General features: G+C 54.1%; 1 protein-coding gene across 3 annotated transcripts in view; it reads left to right on the top strand.

Moving 5' to 3' along the window:
- The window catches only part of ZNF423 (zinc finger protein 423), a 408,064-nt gene that overhangs the window by 241,248 nt on the left and 147,324 nt on the right, over window positions 1-19,492 (top strand). For 2 of the 3 annotated variants that reach the window (XM_064274144.1, XM_064274146.1), the window contains exons 4-5: window positions 454-3,668; window positions 11,570-12,172. In XM_064274144.1, coding sequence (XP_064130214.1) covers window positions 454-3,668; window positions 11,570-11,971 — 3,617 coding nt within the window. In that variant the 3' untranslated portion in view covers window positions 11,972-12,172. Of the gene's footprint in view, window positions 1-453; window positions 3,669-11,569; window positions 12,173-19,492 lie in introns of those variants that run through there. The other variant, XM_064274145.1, reaches the window with a different exon arrangement.

Genomic DNA, 19,492 nt, shown 5'->3' with positions numbered 1-19,492 from the left:
CTTAGGACCAGAGGGATTTTCTGCCAGGATTAGGAGCTGGAGGGAAAGTCAGCCCCACATCTTGACCAGGTGATGGGACTTGTCCTCCTTTTGGCCTGTGGTCTTTGAGGTCATTTCTGGTGACTTTGTCTGGGCTGACCCTCCTCTCCCAATCCCTCTCTCATCAGCGATGTGGCAGAATGCCGTACCTCCTCGTGGGGGAATCCTGCATCTGAGAAGCCCAAGGGCAGGTGGTGCTCAGGGATAAGGCATTTCCTCACCATGTCCTCCACAGACTGGAAGGCCCTCGTGTCCACTGGCTTCCGGCCCTCTGGATGTGCCCTCCCCCCTACCTCCTGCAGCAGTTGGCCAGCTGCACAGCCTCCGCCTGAGCGCTGTTGAGACACCAGCTCCATCCTTTTTCTGTGTGGCCCTGGGAATTGCCTCTAATCTCCTCTCTGCCTCCCCCTGCAGATGGTGATGACGACCCACAACTCTCCTGGGTGGCCTCGTCTCCCTCCAGCAAGGATGTTGCATCACCCACGCAGATGATCGGCGATGGGTGTGACCTGGGCCTCGGTGAGGAGGAAGGGGGCACGGGCCTGCCATACCCTTGCCAGTTCTGCGACAAGTCCTTCATCCGCCTGAGCTACTTGAAGAGGCACGAGCAGATCCACAGTGACAAGCTGCCATTCAAGTGCACCTTCTGCAGCCGCCTCTTCAAACACAAGAGGAGCCGCGACCGGCACATCAAGCTGCACACGGGTGACAAGAAGTACCACTGCCACGAGTGCGAGGCGGCCTTCTCCCGCAGCGACCACCTCAAGATCCACCTGAAAACTCACAGCTCCAGCAAGCCCTTCAAGTGCACCATCTGCAAGCGCGGCTTCTCCTCCACCAGCTCGCTGCAGAGCCACATGCAGGCCCACAAGAAGAACAAGGAGCACCTGGCCAAGTCAGAGAAGGAGACCAAGAAGGACGACTTCATGTGCGACTACTGTGAGGACACCTTCAGCCAGACCGAGGAGCTGGAGAAGCACGTGCTCACGCGCCACCCCCAGCTGTCCGAGAAGGCGGACCTGCAGTGCATCCACTGCCCTGAGGTCTTCGTTGACGAGAACACGCTGCTCACCCACATCCACCAAGCCCACGCCAACAAGAAACACAAGTGCCCCATGTGCCCCGAGCAGTTTTCCTCAGTGGAGGAGGTCTACTGCCACCTGGACAGCCACCGGCAGCCAGACTCCAGCAACCACAGCATCAGCCCTGACCCTGTGCTGGGCAGTGTGGCCTCCATGAGCAGCGCCACACCTGACTCCAGTGCCTCCGTGGAGCGTGGCTCCACCCCAGACTCCACCTTGAAGCCACTGCGGGGGCAGAAGAAGATGCGCGATGAGGGGCAGGGCTGGTCCAAGGTTGTCTACAGCTGCCCCTATTGTTCTAAGCGGGACTTCAACAGCCTGGCTGTGCTGGAAATCCACCTGAAGACCATCCATGCTGATAAGCCCCAGCAGAGCCACACGTGTCAGATCTGCCTGGACTCCATGCCTACCCTCTACAACCTCAATGAGCATGTGCGCAAGCTGCACAAGAACCACGCCTACCCCGTGATACAGTTCGGCAACATCTCCGCGTTCCACTGCAACTACTGCCCCGAGATGTTTGCTGACATCAACAGCCTGCAGGAGCACATCCGCGTCTCCCACTGCGGCCCCAACGCCCACCCGCCCGATGGCAACAATGCCTTCTTCTGCAGCCAGTGCTCCATGGGCTTCCTTACCGAGTCCTCCCTCACGGAGCACATCCAGCAGGCCCACTGCAGCGTCGGCGGCACCAAGCTCGAGTCGCCGGTCGTGCAGCCTTCACAGTCCTTCATGGAGGTCTATTCCTGCCCCTACTGCACCAACTCGCCCATCTTCGGCTCCATCCTGAAGCTCACCAAGCACATCAAAGAAAACCACAAGAATATTCCACTGGCCCACAGCAAGAAGTCCAAGACGGAGCAGAGCCCGGTCTCGTCCGACGTGGAGGTGTCTTCCCCGAAGCGGCAGAGGCTCTCGGTGAGTGCCAACTCCATCTCCAACAGCGAGTATCCCTGCAACCAGTGTGACCTCAAGTTCTCCAATTTTGAGAGCTTCCAGACCCACCTGAAGCTGCACCTGGAGCTGCTCCTGAGGAAGCAGGCGTGCCCCCAGTGCAAAGAGGACTTTGACTCCCAGGAGTCCCTCCTGCAGCACCTGACGGTGCATTATACAACCACATCCACCCACTACGTGTGTGAGAGCTGTGACAAGCAGTTCTCTTCAGTGGATGACCTGCAGAAGCACCTGCTGGACATGCACACCTTCGTGCTGTACCACTGCACCTTGTGCCAGGAGGTCTTCGACTCCAAGGTGTCCATCCAGGTGCACCTGGCGGTGAAGCACAGCAATGAGAAGAAGATGTACCGCTGCACGGCCTGCAACTGGGACTTCCGCAAGGAGGCTGACCTGCAGGTGCACGTCAAGCACAGCCACCTGGGCAACCCGGCCAAGGCCCACAAGTGCATCTTCTGCGGGGAGACCTTCAGCACTGAGGTGGAACTGCAGTGCCATATCACCACACACAGCAAGAAGTACAACTGCAAGTTCTGTAGCAAGGCCTTCCATGCCATCATCTTGCTGGAGAAGCACCTGCGGGAGAAGCACTGTGTGTTTGATGCGGCCACCGAGAATGGCACGGCCAACGGGGTGCCCCCTGCCGCCCCCAAGAAGGCCGAGCCAGCTGACCTACAGGGCATGCTGCTTAAGAACCCTGAGGCGCCCAACAGCCACGAGGCCAGCGAGGACGATGTGGACGCGTCAGAGCCCATGTACGGCTGTGACATCTGTGGGGCGGCCTACACCATGGAGGTGCTGCTGCAGAATCACCGGCTCCGAGACCACAACATCCGGCCGGGCGAGGACGACGGCTCCCGCAAGAAGGCCGAGTTCATCAAGGGCAGCCACAAGTGCAACATTTGCTCGCGGACTTTCTTCTCGGAGAACGGTCTCCGGGAGCACCTGCAGACGCACCGGGGCCCTGCCAAGCACTACATGTGCCCAATCTGTGGCGAGCGCTTCCCCTCATTGCTGACGCTCACGGAGCACAAGGTGACCCACAGCAAGAGCCTGGACACGGGCACCTGCCGCATCTGCAAGATGCCCCTGCAGAGCGAGGAGGATTTCATCGAGCACTGCCAGATGCACCCCGATCTGCGCAACTCACTCACAGGCTTCCGCTGCGTGGTCTGCATGCAGACAGTCACCTCAACGCTCGAGCTCAAGATCCACGGCACCTTCCACATGCAGAAGCTGGCAGGCAGCTCAGCTGCATCCTCCCCCAACGGCCAGGGGCTGCAGAAGCTCTACAAGTGTGCCCTGTGCCTCAAGGAGTGCCGCAGCAAGCAGGACCTGGTGAAGCTGGACGTCAACGGGCTGCCCTACGGCCTCTGCGCCAGCTGCATGGCCCGCAGTGCTAACGGACAGGTGGGTGGCCTGGCCCCACCCGAGCCCGCAGACCGGCCCTGCGCTGGCCTCCGCTGCCCTGAGTGCAGCGTCAAGTTTGAGAGTGCTGAGGACCTGGAGAGCCACATGCAGGGCGACCACCGCGACCTCACCCCAGAGGCCAGTGGGCCCCGAAAAGGTGCCCAGACTTCGCCAGTGCCCCGGGTAAGTTCCTGCTGGAAACTGCTCCCTGCTCCCTGGGGCTCTGCCAATCCCAGAGGAGCCTCAAACCTTGAACTCCATGTTTCCTGAGGGTGTTCTTTCAGTGCATGGGAAAGCAGCCCTGCCGTGCGTGGTCACACACACCTGCTCTGTAGCAGACTCCCGAGTCTGGACCCAGGGTTGTTATTCCTTCCCAATATGGGACATCTCTTACATTACCTGTCTCTCTGGGCCCCAGTTGTGAGTGTTCATCTGTGAAAGGGGTGTACTAATTGTGGTGACTTCATGAATGAATGCAGGAAGGGCCCAGCGCAGTGGCTGACACTCATAAATAGTGACTGTCATCTCTGCTCTGGATGTGAGGTAGACCTGTTTGCCTTGGGCAGGTGACTTAGCCTCTCCGGGCTTTTGACCGAGGTTCCTTTGACAGTTCAAGTAGATAATTTACAAGTAAAGGGCTTAGAGCATGGCGGCACTGCGTAAGGGCCCGGTCACACTGTCGTAGCTACCAGCTAATACATCATCAGCAGCATCATCGTTATTGCCAGTGCAGTTGCTGGTGTGTGGAAGGGCCCTGGAAATGGTTCCATTTACTGTTATTATTGATTGATTGGTTCATTATTCATTCATCATGTTTGTTCATTATGTTTGGGGGTGCCTGGGGAGCCAAGGAGAAGCAGATATGGACCCTGCCTTGGGGTTCCCAAGAACCAGGGGGATCCCCGGGTCTCTAAGCGCTGGGCTTCAATGAGGTGGGGTGGTCCAGGCTATGGGGTGGGCCCACAGAGGCCCTAGGTACAGGACTGACAGGCACCAGGATGGTGGGCCTAGAACCTGTGCAGGGCCCCCCTGGTGTGGCCCTTGGCTGTCAGACAGGCCTGGGGATTCCCATCAAGTCTGTGCTGTTTCCAGACGGAGGAGGTGCCAAGCGGATCTTGAGAGCGTCTTTCCCCGAGGGCCGATGCTGCTGGCACCACTGGCGGGAGGCAGAATTTGGGGAAGGGCCGCCTGCCACAGGTGCTTGTGGGAATACAGGGGTGTTTGCTGAGGGTGTTTGGCCTCGGAATCAGAGCCTGGAGCTCTGGGATTTGGAGAGGGAGGTGGAGTAAGAGGGAGAGAAAGAGATGGAGAGAGCAGAGGGAGAGCCCTTAGTGAAGGGGCTTCTGCCCAGGCCTGTGTTCCAGATGGGTATGCTGAGGCCCAGCATGCAGGAGGAGGGAGACACTTCAGAGGACGGAGCCATGTGTCCCGCTGGGGCCCAAGGCCACTCCCCAAAGACCCATCAGGAGCAAAGGCACCCTCTCAAGGTCTCGCAGCTGACCCTAAACAAAGGTCCCGTGGGATGCCCTTCAGAGGTCCTGAGCATGGGTGCTGGTCCCTGCTGCCCAGCTCTGTCCCCTCAGCTGCAGCTCTCTGGCTGGCCAGGGCAGTGTGAATGGGCCCAGGGAGCATTTGGGCCTGGAGTCAGATGGCTTGGGTCAAAATCTCAGCTCTTCCAGCACCCAGCTGTGAGTGGACCTCTGGGCCTCTGTCCTGATCTGCAAAGCTGAGAGGGTAACAGAGACAGTGCTGGTTCCTTCGTCCAGGCTGCCGTCCTGAGAGGCACTGGGGCTATTCTGGTTTTTTATTTATTTTTGTTTCTTTTTTTTTTTTTTTCCCTTCTACCCCATTTTCCCCTTCCACCCCCATTCTGGTTTTTTAGTCAGCTTCTGCTCTGATTGGTTGGTGCCTGTGCCTTTTCAGTTAAATATTGTGACTGTTTCCCGCGCTGATAGCAGTGTTTTGCTCTGAGAATTAAATGAGTAATACAAGCTCTGGACACGTGGTGAAGATTGCTTGTTATTTTTTCCATTTGTAACAAGGACTCACGCTTATTGAGGGGTAACGATGTGCCCAGTACTTCGTGCCTACTAAGTCCTTAAACACTGAGTCCGCTCCGACTCACAGCGACCACATATGTGTGTCAGAGTACATCTGTGCTTTCAATGGCTGTGATCTTTTGGAAGTAGATCACCAGGCCTTTCTTCCAAGAAGCCTCTGGGTGGACTCGAACCTCCAACCTTGCAGTTAGCTGCTGAGGCTGGTAACCATTTTCAACACCCAGGGTGACTAGACTGGGTCCCTGCACCCCAGTTTCCTGCCTAGGAGCACCCTAGCCCCATCCTCCCTTTTAAGCAGTGCCCACCACTGCACTGGGGTTCCAGCAGTACGATGCTACTTCCAGGGCCCAAAGTTTGGGGCTATTTGGGCCTCCCCCTCCAATCCCTGATTGATTCGGCGTTACTGTGGGTACCACTTCTTAAAGCACCTGGGGTCCCTGGGTGGTGCAAAGAGTTAAAGCACTCAGCTGCTAACTGAAAGGTCGGAGGTTCGAGTCCACCCCAAGGTGCCTGTAAGAAAGGCCTGGTGGCCTACTTCTGGAAAATCAGCCCTATGGTGCACAGTTCTACCCTTACGCACTTGGAGCCAGCACCAGGCATCAGAGTCGACTCAATGGTAACTGGTTTTCTTAAAGCCCCTGTTGTTAGGTGCCTTAGAGTTGATTTCTGACTCATAGCAGCCCCATGTGACAGAGTAGAACTTCCGCATAGGCAGGGTCAACTGACCCAGTAAGCAAGGTAAGCACAGGCTTACTTGTGTTTACTAATCTGCAGTGAACAATTTCACCTGTTTGATTAATGAAACCCGTGTGAAACTGTTCACTGCAAATTAGTGAGTAAGCACAAGTAAGCCTGTGCTCACCTTACTTACTGGGTCATCTGTCCTGTCTGGGATTGTAAATCTGAAAAGAGGCTTTGGTCCTGTAGGAAGGGCTCTGAGGTTGGGAGAGACAGATGTCGGCCATACGTAGAAGCAGAATCTGTGATGTGGTGAAAAAAGTGTGAAACTGTTCACTGCAGATGATGTGGTAAGCAAGGTAAGCACCCTACAGGGTTTTCTAAGCTGTAATCTTTACAGGGGCAGGTCGCCGGATCTTTCTCCCATGGAGCCGCTAGGTGGGTTTGAACCTCCAGTCTCTCAGTTAGCAGCCGAGCACTTAACCCATTGCACCACCAGGGCTCCTTCTTAAAGCCCCTGCTGTTCTTGTATCATCTCCATGGCAACAACCCAGGAGCTGTGCAGTGTACCTGTTTTGGAGACCCAGGCTAAGAAAGGTGAAGCCATGTGCCCAGGGATGCACAGCTGTGTGTAGCATTGCAGGGCTTCGAACCTGAGGGGGGCTTGTTTTCTGGGGGCCAGCAGGCCTCCCTCTCCCTGCCCCAGGCCTCATGAGAGAGGGTGTGAGCTGGAAGTCACATCTGTCTGCCTCGAGGCCCAGGCAGATGGTCCATCACTGAAAGGAGCTAGACAAAGCCCAGGTAGCTCCCTGCACGGCTGTGGGGCCCTGCCCCCTGCCTGGGCACACCCTGGGGCAGGGGTCCAGCTGTGTGCTAACCCATCCCCTCCTCCCCCAGGACTCACTCATGGAACAGCAGGCTCTGGGGGCTACACAGGGGCTTGGGGCTGGCAGCCTGGGACCTTCGGGAGAGTATCCATAGCAACCAGCTCTCAGAGGATGGGGCTCCCGTGGGGCTGTGGCTGCTGTTGGCTGGAGCGTGAAGCATCGAGGTTTCCACCTTGCCCTCTTTCTATGGGTGATAACAGCCTTGCCCCAAGTGGAGGCCAAACTCAACCCGCCATCATCTCATGGGAGCCTCCAGGTGCTTTCCTGTGCCAGGTGGGCAGACTGGGTGCTCTGACACCCATTTTACAGCTGGACAAACAGACATTCTGCAAGGGGGCTCATACTGGTCACACCAGCTTCCTGCTGCCTAGACTGGGGCTGTCAAGGAGGCCTGGATCATCACGGCCAGCACCACAGCACAGACGGTGGCTCTGGGTCACCTGCCTGCCAGCTGTGTCAGTGATTCCACCTCTGGAAACTTCACAGGGTGACTGTGAGTCTTCTGTGAGGTCCAGCGAAGGGTGCCTGGCACATAGTAGGTGCTCGGTAAATGTTCGTAGTGATCAGGATTGCAGAAACGCCACAGTTAAGTCTGCTGTCTCCACCTTTTGCCTTCCCTGCCCTCCTCTCCTGTCTCTGTGTGTCCTGGGCCTCTATCTGAGGTTGCTCGGAGCCTCGTGGGGAGACAGTCCCTGTCACAGGCCCTAGAGCTCAGCTTTCGGGTTCCTGAGCTCAGGCAAGCTGCCTATGGCTGAGGAGATTCTTTGGATGCTGAGTTCTGTTTTTCTGTAACTATGTCTCTTAGTGGGGGCTGAAGCTCAAGGAGGGCCACCCAGGGGCAGGGGAAGCCAACCGAAAGTGGGTGTCAGGGTGAGGGCTGGGGGCCCTGAGGGAGGTGCAGGAGGTAGACGGGGGAGGTGAGGGGAGAATGAGTGAGCCCTCCCTGCTCCCCACTGGGCTCCTGTCCCACCCACCTGCAGGGCCAGACAGCCCTGGGGCTCCGGCACCTTGGCCAAGGCTGGAAGAGGCATCTTGTATGGGGTGCCTGGGTCTGTCCATGCTGCTTGGGCATCTGTCAGTATGTTGCCGGGTGGCGGGCATGGGCTTCAGGGCTTCAGTGAGAGCTGAGAACAGGTGTGCTCCTGGGCATGAGTTTGGCTGTATAAGCCTGAGTGAGTCTGTGAGGAGTCTGTGAGGACGTCTGTGAGTGCACACAACTTGTGGGCAGACTGCAGGGGCATCGGTGAGGGTGTGTGTGTTGATGGTGAGTGGGGCTGAGGGTTCGTGTGAGAGCACGTGTGTGCGTGCATATCCGTGTGGGCCTCATGTGTGCGTCCATGCTGTGCACGCCAGCTCATGTGCTTTAGTATGAGTGAGTGAGCACCCATGCCTTTCCTGGCAGTCTGCCTCTGCCCCTCCCTGGGGACTGTTTCCCTGCCAGGAAGCCCTCCTTATCTGGCAGCTGATGGCCACCAAGGGTGACCCCATCGCAGAGGGTGCTGGTGGCAACTGACAGGAACCAAGGGTGACCCCGTGGCAGAGGGGTGCTGGTATAGCTGACAGCCACCAAGAGTGAACCCATGGTAGAGGGGTACTGGGGGCAACTGAGGACTACCAAGGGTGACCCCATGGCAGGGGGTGCTGGGGGCAGCTGACAGCTACCAAGGGTGACCCCATGGCAGAGGGGTGCTGGGGCAGCTGACACCCACCAAGACTGAACCCCTGGCAGAGGGGTGCTGGGGGCAACTGATGACTACCAAGGGTGACCCCATGGCAGAGGGGCACTGCAGGCAGCTTAGAGCCACCAAGAGTGGCCCCATGGCAGGAGGTGCTGGGGCAGCTGACAGCCACCAAGGGTGACCCCATGGCAGAGGGGTGCTGGAGGACCCTCTCTTCCTGCATGGGGAGTTCACTTCCCTGGTCTGCTTCCAGGAGGAACAAACTAGACCACGTCAGTCATGGGGTGTGCCCCACTGCTGGCCTGGGCCACTGTGGCTGTGGCCTCCCACCCCACAGATCCATGGGGAGCAAGTGGTCTTTCCCCTGCAGCCCTGGCCATAGCTCACAGCACCCCCACCTTCCACCCACCCTGTAGGGACTGGTAGGCCTTGTCCTGCAGGCCTTCGGGGGCTTCCTCAGGATCAGGCCTGGGGCGTGCCTCTTTCATTCGTTCATTCATTCTTTTATTCAAACATCAAAGGCTCTTAGGCCTTCTGCGTGGAGTGCGTGTGTGTGTATGACTGTATCTGTGAGTGCGTGTGTGTGAGTTCATGAGTGTGTGTGTATGTGTGAGTTCATGAGTGTGTGTAGGTGTGAGTTGTGAGTGTTTTTATGAGTGCGTGCAAGTGTATGTGAGTGGTGTGTAAGTGTGAGTTATGAGTGTGAGTGTATGCAAGTGTGTGTGTGTGTGTGTGAGAGAGAGAGTGAAAAGCACATGCATGAGAGCAGGAACCCTCTTGATGAGCACAGACCTGGAGCTGAGCTGGGATGGCAGCTGCAGGATCGCATCCCCTCAGAAGACATCTCCTGTCTGCTGTGACGGTGGACTCTCTTCTCCTGTCCTCCATGCCCGCCCCCTCTACACTCACCCGTTCTTGCAGGGGTGTTTCCGTGCTGAGCACCTGCTTCTTGGCCTACTGGGCCTGCGTTCAGGACACTCCGAAACTCTCAGCCCCCCAAACATTAGGGAAAGGCCCCCTGGTCTCATTTGAGTGGGTCCCAGAGCCTGAGCAGGAACCCTGCCTTTTCCCAGCATCAGCTTTTCTGGTTGTTTCTTCATTCATTCCATTCATTTGTTCAACAACAAAAGAATAATGATGAATAATTATTAGCTCAGCAATAATGCTAACGATACTACAAGTTAGATAATTGTTAGGTTCTCACCCTGGGCCAGGCCCTCTGTGAGGTGATGGGGATCCAGGCCCTCTAGCTCATCTTTGGTTTTCTTTGTCTCTCTGCCCTAATAGAGTGCTTTGCATGTATTGTTTTTATAACTTTGCTTGTTTCCATCTTTGCTCACACATTATTTTGCAGCTTTGCCCAAATGCTTCCCTAGTAGTTACTATCTAGTGGCCCTGTGACCCCAGAGGTAGACAAAACACATTTCCGGCTCCCTGGGTTCAGTGGTCAACCAGCTAGGACAAAAACATGCTAATTAACTAGGTGCTTTTAGCATGACACAGGGGCTGGGGAGGCTCTGAACTCCTTCTGGGTGGTAAGAGAAGGCTTCTCAGAAGAGGTGACATTCGAACTGAGCCCTGAAGGACAGAGAGGGCATTCCAGGTAGAGGAAACAGTATAGGCAAAGGCCTGGAGGTGAAAGACCAGGAACTTCAGGAGAACTGCAGGTGACAATGGGGTCCCAGTGGGCATTTGTATAGCTAAGCCCTGGCTTAGCTGGCTCGTTCTGGGTGCGTAGTCGAGCATTGGGCTTGGTCACTCAGCTAAGAAATCCAAATTCTTCTTCCCTTTTCCAGAGGCCAAGGGAGGCCCTATCACCCCAGAAGCCAAAGTTGCCTAAAAAAGCTTTGATATTTTGAACCCAGATATCACCCCCTTAAAAGAAACCCACAGCCCCCAAACAAAACAAGACAAAACAAAAACAAACAAAAAAACCCACAGCCAGAGTCCTTCCCCTAAACAGGCAGCAACGCCTCTGTCCACAGGATTTGGAGTCTTAACTACCTATCCCGCTTATATTTTCAGGGAGTGAGAGCCACTCTTTGGAATTGGTCTTTCAAAAGCTTTAAAGCTCCTGCTAGTCTCCATTGCTCTGCCCTCCTGCTCCCCTGCCCAAAGGCAGCTGGGAATTACTCCCAGTATGTGGAACCTACTGTGGGATCACCTGGCCCATGTGTGCTGAGGGCAGATGAACACCTGTTCAGCCTCATGGTTCTTAGGGTGGGCGAATGGATGAATGGATGAATGGATGGTGGATGGGTAGATAGGTGGATGGACAGATGGATGGGTGGATGGGTAGGTGGGTGGGTGGGTGTGTGGATGGAGGTATGGGTGGGTGGGTGGATGGATGGGTGGGTGGATGGATGGGTGGATGGATGGATAGGTGGTAGATAGATGAGTGGGTGGGTAGATGGGTAGATTGGTGGGTGGGTAGACAGATGCATGGGTAGATGGATGAAGGGGCAGAAGGATGGATAGGTAGATGGGTGGATGGGTAGATGTGTGGGTGGATAGACACGTGGATGGACATCTTAGGATGGGACAGTTTCCCCAGACCTAGCAGAGTAGCATCTCCCATGTACCTGGTGCCCCTTCCCCTAGGCTGTTAGAGCTGGATTCAGAGGGAGGTGGGAAGGAAATGGCTGGTGAGACCTGGGAGGGGGCAGAGTCATTCTGGGAAATTTTGACCTAGTCCCATCAGGAATTTTTGCTTTCTGCGCTTCTCTACCTTCTAACTCTCTAACTCCTTTATTTTATTTTATTTTTTGATTTCCAAACAGAAAAAGACATACCAGTGCATCAAGTGCCAGATGACGTTTGAGAATGAGAGAGAGATCCAAATCCATGTTGCCAACCACATGATTGGTAAGAGACCATTTCCTCCGGCCACACTGGAGCTACTTGTTGGGGTTGAAATCTGCGGTTCCAGCCACATTTCACCAGCTTATAGGGGAAAGGAAGGAGTCACTGCTGCTGTTTCTGAGATAAATGGGACTAAAAATGTCAGAGCCCGAGCGCTTTCTCCGCCTGAGCCTTCTTGTCGCAGCTCCTCCCACATTACAGTCAAACTTTTGACAATCTCTTCCATTTCCGAGTGTAAATTTCCCCCCATTTCTGAAAAGAAATCGTTTCCAGTTGTCAAGCACTCAGTGGCAATTATGCTTCAATTTTGTATGTTATGACATTGAATAGATTTAACTGCTCACATTTCCCCACTAAATGCGGTGAATTCCTCAGGCACATTGTCAAAACAGAATGGTTACAGTTATTTCAGTACTTCTCCCACTCCTCTTCAGGTGGTATTGTACTTTGGAAAATTCAGCCTTTCTAGAAGGGAATCTTTCAAAGTCTCCAGGTCTTACCTTTTGTGGTTGGATGTGTCTCCTTGGCAGATGGAGGTGCCCTCACCCTATGGCACAGAAGTTCTAAGGGCAGAGGGTAGGGTGGGCTTGGCTGTTAGGGCCTTGGAAAGTTTCTGGTATTTTGGTACTGTGGGCCTTTGGTGGAGCTAGGATTACCTTCTGTGAGACTCTTTAGTTTGAGCAGTGAGATTTCAATCACGTGTCGATCATCCTGACCCTTACTTCATTTTCTTCTTCCTCTATTTACAGTCTTAACAACAGCCATGCCAACAGTAATGTTTACAAAACCCTTTATTGTCTACATTCATAGAAATTCATGTCAATTTACAGCTCAGTGAGTTCTCATGAGTCAGACACGTCTGTGTAACCAACACCCTGATGGAGAAGCAGACCTTTGTCAGCATTCCTGAAGCCTCCTTTTATCCCCTTTCCAGACCTTTCCTGCCCACGAAGTCAACCCCATCCTGATGTCCAATAGTGTAGGTTGGTTTTACCTGTTTTGTACTTTATACAGATGGAATCATGCAGTGTCTGCTCATTGGATCCAGCATCTTTCACTCATTCACTCATGGCCTATAGTTGAGATTGTTCCTTCTCATTGGTGTGTAATACTCCATTGTGTGAACATGCCAGCGGTTGTCTCTTCTACACTTGGCAGGCATTTGGGTTGTTTCCATTTTGGACTCATTTCAAATAGTGCTGCTGAGAACCTTCTTGTACACATCTTTTGGTGGACATATGAATGGGATTTTAATGGGAATATTCCTGGGAGTGAAATTGCTGGGGCACAGGATGTCTCCATGTTCAGCTTTAGTCATTGGCTGTTGTTGTTAACTGCCGTCCCATCTACCCTGACTCAACAGAACAAAACGTTGCGCGGTCCTATGCATCCTCACCATTGCCAGCATGTTTGAGCCCACTATTGCAGTTATTGTGACAACCTGTCTCACCGAGGGTCTGCCTTGCTCTCCTTGGCCCTCTTTACCAAACATAACATCCTCCTCTAGAGAGTTATCTGTCCTCATGACACGTCCAAAGCAGGCAAGTTGGGCAGTGTTCTGCTGTGATCCATAAGGTTTTCATTGGCTCAATTTTGGAAGATCTCCAGGCCTTTCTTCCTAGACTGTGTTAGTTTGGAAGAGCCACTGAAACCTGTCCATCATAGGTGACCCTGCTGGTATCTGAAATACTGGTGGCATAGCTCCTGACATCATAGCAACTCACAAGCCACCACAGTGTGGCAGCCTGACAAGACGGGTGGTGGTCAGCTGTAGACACTGACAGATAGTTTTCCAAAGCGGTTGTGCCAAATGATGCTTCGACGAGCAGTGTGTAAGGGTTTTGGTTGCTCTCGTCTTTGCCATTGTCAACATTTTACGTCAGATGACTGATCGCAAAGGCCCCTCTTTAGAGAAGATGCGCTCAGGTCCCCATCTAGCTGCAGTAACACCTTGCTCAGTGGGTTTGGGTGTCCATTCTCCCAGCTCCCCCCTTCTTCTAGACATTCTCCACCACCCTGTCCCCTGCAGGTGCTGACCCCAATCATGTGAGTGGTGGGTCCACCCAGCTGGGCAGGGAGAAGAGGAGCCTGGAGGGGCAGGTGGGGCCTTGGGAGTTCAACATGATGGGGAAGCTGGTGGCTTTTTAATTTCTTCAGTGTGAAAGCCCCCTGCTGAAGTATAAGAAGGAAAGACTCCCTGTCAGTCCCTGGCTCTTGCGAGTGCTTTCAAGGGAGTGTCAAGGTGGGGAAGATGAAGATGTCTAAAAATGTTTGCTTTTGTAGCAGGTGTTAATGTGTGCCCCTGTTTGTAAGCATGAAGGGTGAGAGCCTGGCTAATTGGACCATGGTGATTTCAAAGGTTTTTTTTTTTTTTTCTTTTTTCTTTTTTTTTCCCTCTCCCTTCCTTTCCTCTTCTACCTTGCCTTTTGTGCAGAGCCTGGGAGCTGCGTGTCCTCAGGTGGAGGGTCAGGGGGTTGCTCTTAACTAGAGTTGCGGAAGCTATGGGTGGAGAGCTTGGTGGGCATCTGGGCTGTGGGGGCAGCTGAGGCTCGGGCTTCTGTGGCAGGTGTTCTGACTGGTGGCTGGACAGGGCCCCTCATCCACGCCTGCTCTGCAGTGCTGTGAGCTGGCTGGGTGCCCAGGACATGTGGGCATTGGAGTCCTGGGGAGCAGGCAGCAAGGAGCTTTGGACTCCAAGGCTGAGATTTTTATTCAATTGCAGACATCTTCCTGGGTGGGCCCTTGGTGATTGGCCACGGGGCATGGGCTTGGGGTGCCTGTGTCCTATACCTCTAACCTGCCCTCCTGCAGTCACCTGCTTGCCCTCCGAGGCCTCATGAATGCGATCTATCAAGGAGCACTGATTAAACACCTACTGCATGCAGAGAGCTGTGGTGGTCTTGGATGGAGGGGCAAGGGAACATGGCCCCTGCCCTCAGAGAGCCTTCAGCATTCCCTAGGGGACATGTCAGTGCACACACCATGCCGTGATAGAAGTTTACATTCCCTAAGGATGCTAACTGCTTCTGTTTACTGAGCCCCTACTACAGGCCAGGTGCTGGACGTAGGAGCTTTCTCCATCTTACAGATGAGGAGCCCAAGGCTTACAGGGGTTAAATGACTTATCCAAGTTCTCATAGTCAGGAGCTAGTAGAGCCAGCATCTGGACAAAAGGCAGGCTCTCTCCATTGGGTTTGAAGCTCCTGCTTAAGCTTGTGGTTGGAAAGATCCCTGCAGTCAGCGGTTCCCTGTCCATGGGGGAGCCAGATGGGTGTCCAGGTGCAGTTCATGCTTCTAGAACAGGGACCACTGGGTTCAGATAGGTCCACCAAAGAGGCTCAGGCATTAAAGAAGGAAGAGCTGTCTCTGTGGCAGAACCAGTCCTGGTGGACAGAACAGACTTGACAAGGAAAGCAGTGTCTGGAGAACAAGGCCTCTCCATGGGTTCAGTGGCTGGGAAAGAAGAGGTGGCCTTTGAAGGATGTTTTGTGGTTAGGCTGAGAAGTGAGGGAGTACTGTCTGGGGAGGGCTGTGGGGCAGGCAAAGCTCAGAGTCTAGAGCAGAAGAGGTGAGTTTGGGGAGCTGGGAGGAGCTTGGCCTGGTCCAAATCTGGGGGCCTCCTGGTAGATTTTCCCCGCAGATGTTTTATTTGGCACAACTGGCAAAGCTCAACAGCAGCTGCTTCCTTTAGGCGGGGCATGTGTGCCCAGCATCACAGTGCCCACCAGTCCTGGTATTATAGGGGCTGCTTTTGCTTATTTGTGTCCTCAGCCTGGTGCCTGTGGGCACCAGAGTGTGTGTCATTGGGCCTAAACAGTAGGGAGCCATTGAAGGTTTTGGAGCAGGGGTGGCCTGGACAGAGCATAGTGCTTTGGCGAGATTAATCTGGCCGCTGTGTTGAGGGGGAACAAGATGGGAAGAGAATGGAGACCTTGTTTCTGGTTCAGGGGTGAGGGGACGGAGCCAGGAGAGAAAAGGGAGTTGATGTAAGTCACATTTGGCTTGTGCTGTGTGGCTTCCTGGCCCTGGTGGCTTGCGAAGGTGGCAGGAGGATGGTGGGGCATGTGAGTGGAAGGAGGCATGAGATCCTGGTTTGGGGCTGGCTCTGCAGTCCCAGTAAAAACCGTTGGGCCCAGTATCCCTGCGGACAGCTTCCCTGGCTAAGTGGCCTGAGCCCAGAGTGGCCGCCCGGGAGCTGGCAAGGGTAAGCTTTCCTTAGTGGTACCTGGGGACCCAGCTGCTAGAACTGGCACTGTTCAGTTTGGCGACCTTCTCATAAACTTGGGGCGTTGAGGGTCTGAGGCAGGCCTCCCCAGGGGCCCAGGCTGCCGGAGACTTCCCCTGGGGCACAGTAAACTGGCCTTTATATAGCCGGGGCGGGGGGGATGGTGGTGGTGGGGCCTCTGTGTGGCTTTGCAGCCTGGAGACCCTGGGAGTTGGGATGACTTAGGGACACATCTCCTTGGAAACATTTTCCCAGCACCCCCCTGCTTCTCCCAGGGTGGGAGTGATTGGATCTGATAGAAAGGAAAAGGTCTTCTTAAACCCTTTCAGCTGTGGGGTCTCTTTTGAAATCTGCCCTGACCATAGAGAATGAGGTGGCCCCCTTCTCTGGGCCTCCCCCAGCTTTTGAAATGGTTTTAGGCAGCCCCTTGCCCAGCAGGCACATCAAACACTTGGAGCAGCTCTACTGTGGCCTCCCGCCTGAAGGACCTGGCTCCGCCCAGCCGCCCCTTCCCCACTTCCCACTGCCCCTCCACTTCTCCCACTCTGGGAGGATGGCCCCTCTTCTTGTAGAAATGGCTCTGCAGGAGGCCTCAGGCTCTCTGGGACCTGCTGAGGGAGGGCTGAAGGAAGGCTTGTGGGAGCCTGGCCCAGAGACGCCCCCTGCCACCCCCACAACATGGCAGGCAGCTGGGAGGAGCAGTGTTGGGTCTTCCCATGTATGTTGAACACGTATGTTTGAGGCATGTGCACTGCCCTCCTGGGGCACGGGGGGCCTAACCCTGGCCAGGAGACCTGGGTCTGGAGACCCCAGGAAGCCGATCAGCTGGCGAGGCATCTGTTGTTTCGGCTGGACAAGTTGTCTGAGAACTTGTCCTTGAGACACAGGCTTGCTCTGACCCAGGTTGGGCCCTGTGGGAGTGACTCAGCCTTGAGGCCCCTGGACGTCCCTTATTCAGGGCCTCACAGGCCCCTGGGGGAGCCTCGAGGAGGGTCAGGCCTGGGAAGGCACCGTCCTCGGGGAATCTTGTCAGGAACGTTTGCCCTCAGTGTCCTTGGAAAGCGGCTGTGGACTGTCTGGCTGACAGCCAGGCCAGAGCTGGGCCTGTCCCGGTGGGGGCTTAGTCATTCTTGAGATGTTATTTTCTTGGTCACGTCAGCGCCTTTCCCTGGGTGCCTCTTAAGGGCTGGGCTTGCTGATGGGGTCAAAGAAATGGGGAACGCAGGGGACCTTGAAAGATCAGCCTCTCCCACTGCCCGCTCAGGTCTTTAAATGCTCCTGAGGTGGGCCCCCAGGTCCTTGTCTGCCCACCTCCCCCTCCCAGCCCTTTCTCTCGTTCACCTAGAGGGAGTTTGGTAGAAGGGGGAGGGTCTGCTCAGGGTTTATGTGTGTGCGCTTGTGTGCGTGTGCATGTGTGTGTGAAAGAGAGAGAGGTTTTCTGCCTTCTAAGTCCTTAGAAACTCTTCCCTGTAGGCATGTTGCAAGCTGCCTTGCAGACCTGGGACCCACCCTTTCCATGCCATGTGGACACCCAAGACCCTCCCTGAATGTCCAGCCAGTAGTGTTTGGAGGGGAAGGAGTTGCTGATCTGAGGGGGAAGGCCTGGGGTGCAGATTAATGTCTTACCCTCACACCAAGGGGAGGGGGAGATACAAACCCCTCGAAGGTAACTGAAGAGAAAACATGGGAAAAAGAGTACGGGGTTCCTGCTTACTTTCTGCCAGGAACACGTGTTACTGAGCAGGGTTGTGTGAAGCTATATAATGGAGCTTTTGATTCTGGTAACATAAGACCCAAAACATCTATCTAACCTTAATATGTGATAAAACATCTCCGTCTGCCCCAGAGATCACGGAACCTTTGTGTCAGAATATAGGCCCAGAGCCTATCATCCAATCCTTTTTTATCCTTTTCATTTTTTTTTTACAAAACCCCAAAACTAGGTCCTAGTCATTTCTCCCCCTCAACGGTTCCTACAGATGAAAGAGCCAGCCAGCCAGACTCAGTTTCCCAGCCGAATTGCATTGGCGTCACCCGCCTGAGGACCGTGGTTGTTCTGAGGAAGCTGTTGGTTGAGCACCCTGGCCTATGCAGAGTTCAGCAGTTCTGAAATTCAAAACAGTGGAAGTTTTCACAATCCCTTGTATGTGCGGGTTTAAGAGGGGGAGGGCCACTGCAGGTGAAGTCTGCTCTAATTGTAGCCTCGTGCTTCCAGTGTAGAATTCTCACCTTCCGTGCACACCTCATGGTGCAGCCACCACCCGTCTGTCAGTGGAGGCTTGTGTGTTGCTATGATACTAAACAGGCTTCAGCAGAGCGTCCAGACTAAGACAGACTAGGAAGAAAGGCCTGGTGATCTGCTTCCAAAAATCAGCCAATGAAAACCTTACGGATCACAACGATTTGATCTATAACTGACTGGGCAGCATTCTATTGGGCATGGGGCCTCCATGAGTCGGTAGCCTACTCAATGGCAGCTGACAACAACTTTCAATTCAGTAAACATTACTGATACCCTCTGTGGGGTCTGAAAAGTAGCCCTAGCCCAATTGGAGAGATGGTAACCTAAAGTGATGATTTCAATAGAATGTCACACGTCTACAATATAGAAGCTCAGAGGACGGATATTATCTCCAATTTGGGCATGCTAGGAAAGCTTCCTGGAGGGGATGACACCTAATAAGGTCTTGGAGGATGGAAAGTAAGGTGGAAAGGGCCTTCCAAGCAGAGAGAGCAGCATAAGCCAAGCCATAACATGAAAGGCCCATACAGTATGCCAGGAAACTATAGACACTTTAAAATTGCTGCAGAATAAATTGTGAGGCAGGAGATGGGTGGATCACAGACAAGATGGTGGAGTAGAGTGGGTGGGTCACAGGCAAGATGGTGGAGGAGAGTGGGTGGATCACAGAAAAGATGGTGGAGGAGAGTGGGTGGATCACAGAAAAGATGGTGGAGGAGAGTGGGTGGGTCACAGACAAGATGGTGGAGGAGAGTGGGTGGGTCACGGACAAGATGGTGGAGTAGAGAAGGCAGAGAAGATGAGGGTGTTGATTAAGAGGGTGTGGGCTGAAGAATCATTTATGAGGCAAGACCAGCAGGATCTGGCAACTGCGTAGATATGGGAGAGGGAGGAGTTAGGAATGACTCCCGGGTGTCAGGTGACCAGGGTTTGGTTGAAAAGTGGATGATGATCTCACACCAGAAGAAGGGTTGTTGGAGGCTGGTGAGGAAGCAGATGATGGTGCTAATAATGTCACTGTTAGTTGTCAGCTCCAAAATGTTGCACAAAAATGTTGCCCTATTCTGTGGATTCAAACATACCAGCAATCATGAAGATGGCACAGGACCTGGCTAATAATGATAGGTAACATCTAATGAGGCTTACTAAATACCAGTCCCTGCCAAAAGTATTAATACAGATTATCTCACTTAACCCTTACAGCAACCCCCTTTCATACGTAGGGAGTTGAGGTGACTTCTCCAGTGTCATTAAATTGCAGGGTTGGGATCTGAACTCAGGCCATGTGACTCCAGAGCCTGTGCTCTTAACCCATATACCTGAAGGCACATCAAACTTGAAGAGCTTGAGTTTGTTGATGATTTGACCTTGCGC

Source organism: Loxodonta africana, chromosome 21, assembly GCF_030014295.1.
Source record: "Loxodonta africana isolate mLoxAfr1 chromosome 21, mLoxAfr1.hap2, whole genome shotgun sequence".
In the NCBI taxonomy this organism is placed as follows: Eukaryota; Metazoa; Chordata; class Mammalia; order Proboscidea; family Elephantidae; genus Loxodonta; species Loxodonta africana.
This window is presented reverse-complemented; position numbering and strand designations above follow the sequence as displayed.